General features: G+C 41.3%; 1 protein-coding gene across 1 annotated transcript; it reads left to right on the top strand.

Moving 5' to 3' along the window:
* Nucleotides 1-222: 222 nt before the first annotated feature.
* LOC118478894 lies at nucleotides 223-1,427 on the top strand. Its single transcript, XM_035973306.1, has 2 exons — nucleotides 223-578; nucleotides 946-1,427. Exons 1-2 carry the CDS (start codon nucleotides 254-256, stop codon nucleotides 1,161-1,163), a joined length of 543 nt encoding a protein of 180 aa, XP_035829199.1. The 5' UTR covers nucleotides 223-253; the 3' UTR covers nucleotides 1,164-1,427.
* Nucleotides 1,428-2,913: the final 1,486 nt, after the last annotated feature.

Raw genomic sequence — 2,913 nt, 5'->3', positions numbered from 1 at the left:
CGTATCACGACCTTTGTTTCTTTTGTATTACAGTATTACCTATCTCAGGTATCAGGAACCTAGTTTTTACGTGTACAGTAACTATAACACGTATCACGACCTTTGTTTCTTTTGTATTACAGTATTACCTATCTCAGGTATCAGGAACCTAGTTTTAACGTGTACAGTAACTATAACACGTATCACGACCTTTGTTTTCTTTTTGTGCCCATTACTTATCACAGAATACTCGTTTTCCCATGTGCAATATTTGATGGCCGCTATCATCTCACCAGAACCTCCCAAGACGGCCCCTACACTGGTCATCAACGGCAAAACCTTCACTGATGTCAGTGCGGGCAACACCGTTGTTCTTGAAGCAGGCACAGAACACAGTGTGGCGTGTCACGTCGATGGGAGATTCCCGGAAATCTCTGCCTCAGACATCTCTCTACAGTGTGGGGGTCGGGACGTGACTGATGGAAAGATTGTCCCCTCCTTGTTGTCGGTCTGTTTCAACGAGACCAGCTGTAGTTGTCGGGCAGAACATCTTAGTGGGTGCTACGACTTGACGACGGAAGTCATAGTGTCTCTAACAGGTGTGTGTGTGTGTGTGTGTGTGTGTGTGTGTGTGTGTGTGTGTGTGTGTGTGTGTGTGTATGTGTGCGTGTGTGTGTGTGTGAGTATGTGTTTGCTGGACAGTCGCTGCATATGTCAACTGTGAACACTGTGTACCTGTGACTGATACGATGCCTCGCATAATTATAGGTTTTGAACACTGTGTACCTGTGAGTGAGAAAACCTTAAGAGTAAGCCTGCAAGTCTGTTGTCAGCACAGAATAAATCGATCCCACCGCGCTACGTAGTCTTGTGATTTTTTTCTCTACAATGATCGTCCCATGATCATCTTTCTTGTTACGAAAAGTACTACTTTTTCTCTATTTCATCTCATGCTTGGTTACCAAGACGGAGGTACAAACGGCCAGAAGCTGGGACAACAAAGCGATATTCACGTGACCATAGCAGTAGCAGTTGGGGCAGTCGTGGCAACGTTTGTCCTGGGTTTTATTACTGCAGTGGCTGTGTACTGTGTGTTGTCTAGGAAAGGTAAGGAATTTGTCAGTAAGAGGAATATGAGAAGTTTTATGTTTAAAGTCATCTCTTTTCTGTATCCCATGCCCTGAAACGTTAAAAAAATAGTTCAGGATTTCTGTAGTTGAATAGGACATCTTAGTCTCCATACAGATAGAGAAACTTATCTGTTGTGTACAATGCTGTCTAAGCAGGGTTTGAGTCCCAAATGTACGTGATTGTCACTTTGGATGTTTTTGTGTAAATGCGCTGTCTGTTGCCATGACAACAAGACTCAAAATCATCAACACCATATTCATCCCAACACTCACCTATCAATGCCAAACATGGACTACGAACAGGAAATTAGAGGAAAGAATTACAACATGTGAAATGCGATGTCTTAGAAATGCAGTAAACAAGACCAGGCGAGACAAAATTAGAAACTCAGTAATCCGAAAATTGTGGGCACAAATGATGTCGAACATCACATCCAATAACAAAGAATCGAATAGTTCGGACATCTACTACGATTACCAACACACCATCCAACTCAAAGCGCCCTACATAAAAAAAAAATTCGATGGCAACAAGGCTAGAGGGCGACCGAGGAAGACCTTGATAGATGGAGTCAGAGAAACATTAACCACCCACGGCATCCCCGTGACCCAAGCTCTCCGGCTGGAGACAGAGAGACGTCTCTTTCTTCCCGCGACACCCAAACGGGTATAAGCGGTGGATAAAAGTAAAGTAAATTTAAAGTAGGAATTGGCTTTGAATTTTGTCTATGTGTCGGCAGATACCTATTCATATCAATTTTACGGACCACCAAGGGAACGTAAACGTACGAATCTTGCACTAGGGATCTCAGAGACTTTTCACTCTTATTTGAGATGGCTGACAGCAATAGAAGTAGCCAAAAGAACCAGTAGAAAGATTCGAGAATAAAGGGGAGAGAACCCAGAGAATGCAGGTTATTTGGGGGGGGGGGGGGGTGAAGATGTAACGAAATGACAGAAAAGGACAAGAGAACAGGAAAGGACATGAAAGGATAACACAATATAATATGGAGAAGAAAGTTTTTTCGCGGCCGTCAAGTTTCGATCCCGGGACCTCTTGAACAAGAGGAGAACACTGTACCTAAAGACCACGGGAGCCCGTACAGAATTTTGATTTGTACATATTTTTCGCTCAACAGACAGAATGATCCGAACACACACTGTGACCTCTATTTAGTTCATAATCCCCACCCCATCATTTCTCGTTGCCACAGAGAGGTTACTGTTTATTATTTGTTTCGTTTTTTTGTTTTTGTTTTGTTTTTACTTTAATACTTGTTTTATGTTCCTTGCACAAAATAATCTTGAGTGGTGTCCTCCTAAAGCAGTCTCTGTAAGTGTCGTGCAGTTTGTCTAAGAATTGTCACAGCCAAAGCTTGCAGACAAGAAACACACTCTTATTTACACTGTCTTCCTTAATAACCACTTCTTCAATCTGACCTCAATAGACGATCCAGTTTTACTTAGACCAAAAGTGCTCATTAAATACAAACATCATCGTCATCATCATCTTCATCATCATCATCATCTTCGTCATCAGCCTCATCATCATCGTCATAGTCGACTCTAATCATCGGCCACCTGTTCAGATTATACAAACCCAACATTTTGAAGAAAAAAAATATCACAGTTCTTTAAATCTGAAGTATCAGATGCACTTGTTCAAAAATATATTTCGTTGAAAACAAAATTTGTTAATGTTGAAAAAAGCAAGAAAATATGCACAACGAAAATTTAGTTGTTAAAAGAATGCATTTTTTTTCTTTCTCATCTAAAGAATTTTGCTTTCTGGTCTTCGTACATG

The sequence above is a fragment of the Aplysia californica genome, unplaced genomic scaffold (genome assembly GCF_000002075.1).
Source record: "Aplysia californica isolate F4 #8 unplaced genomic scaffold, AplCal3.0 scaffold01119, whole genome shotgun sequence".
NCBI lineage: Eukaryota > Metazoa > Mollusca > Gastropoda > Aplysiida > Aplysiidae > Aplysia > Aplysia californica.
Note: the sequence above shows the minus strand (reverse complement) of the source record. Positions and strands in the feature narration are given on the sequence as shown.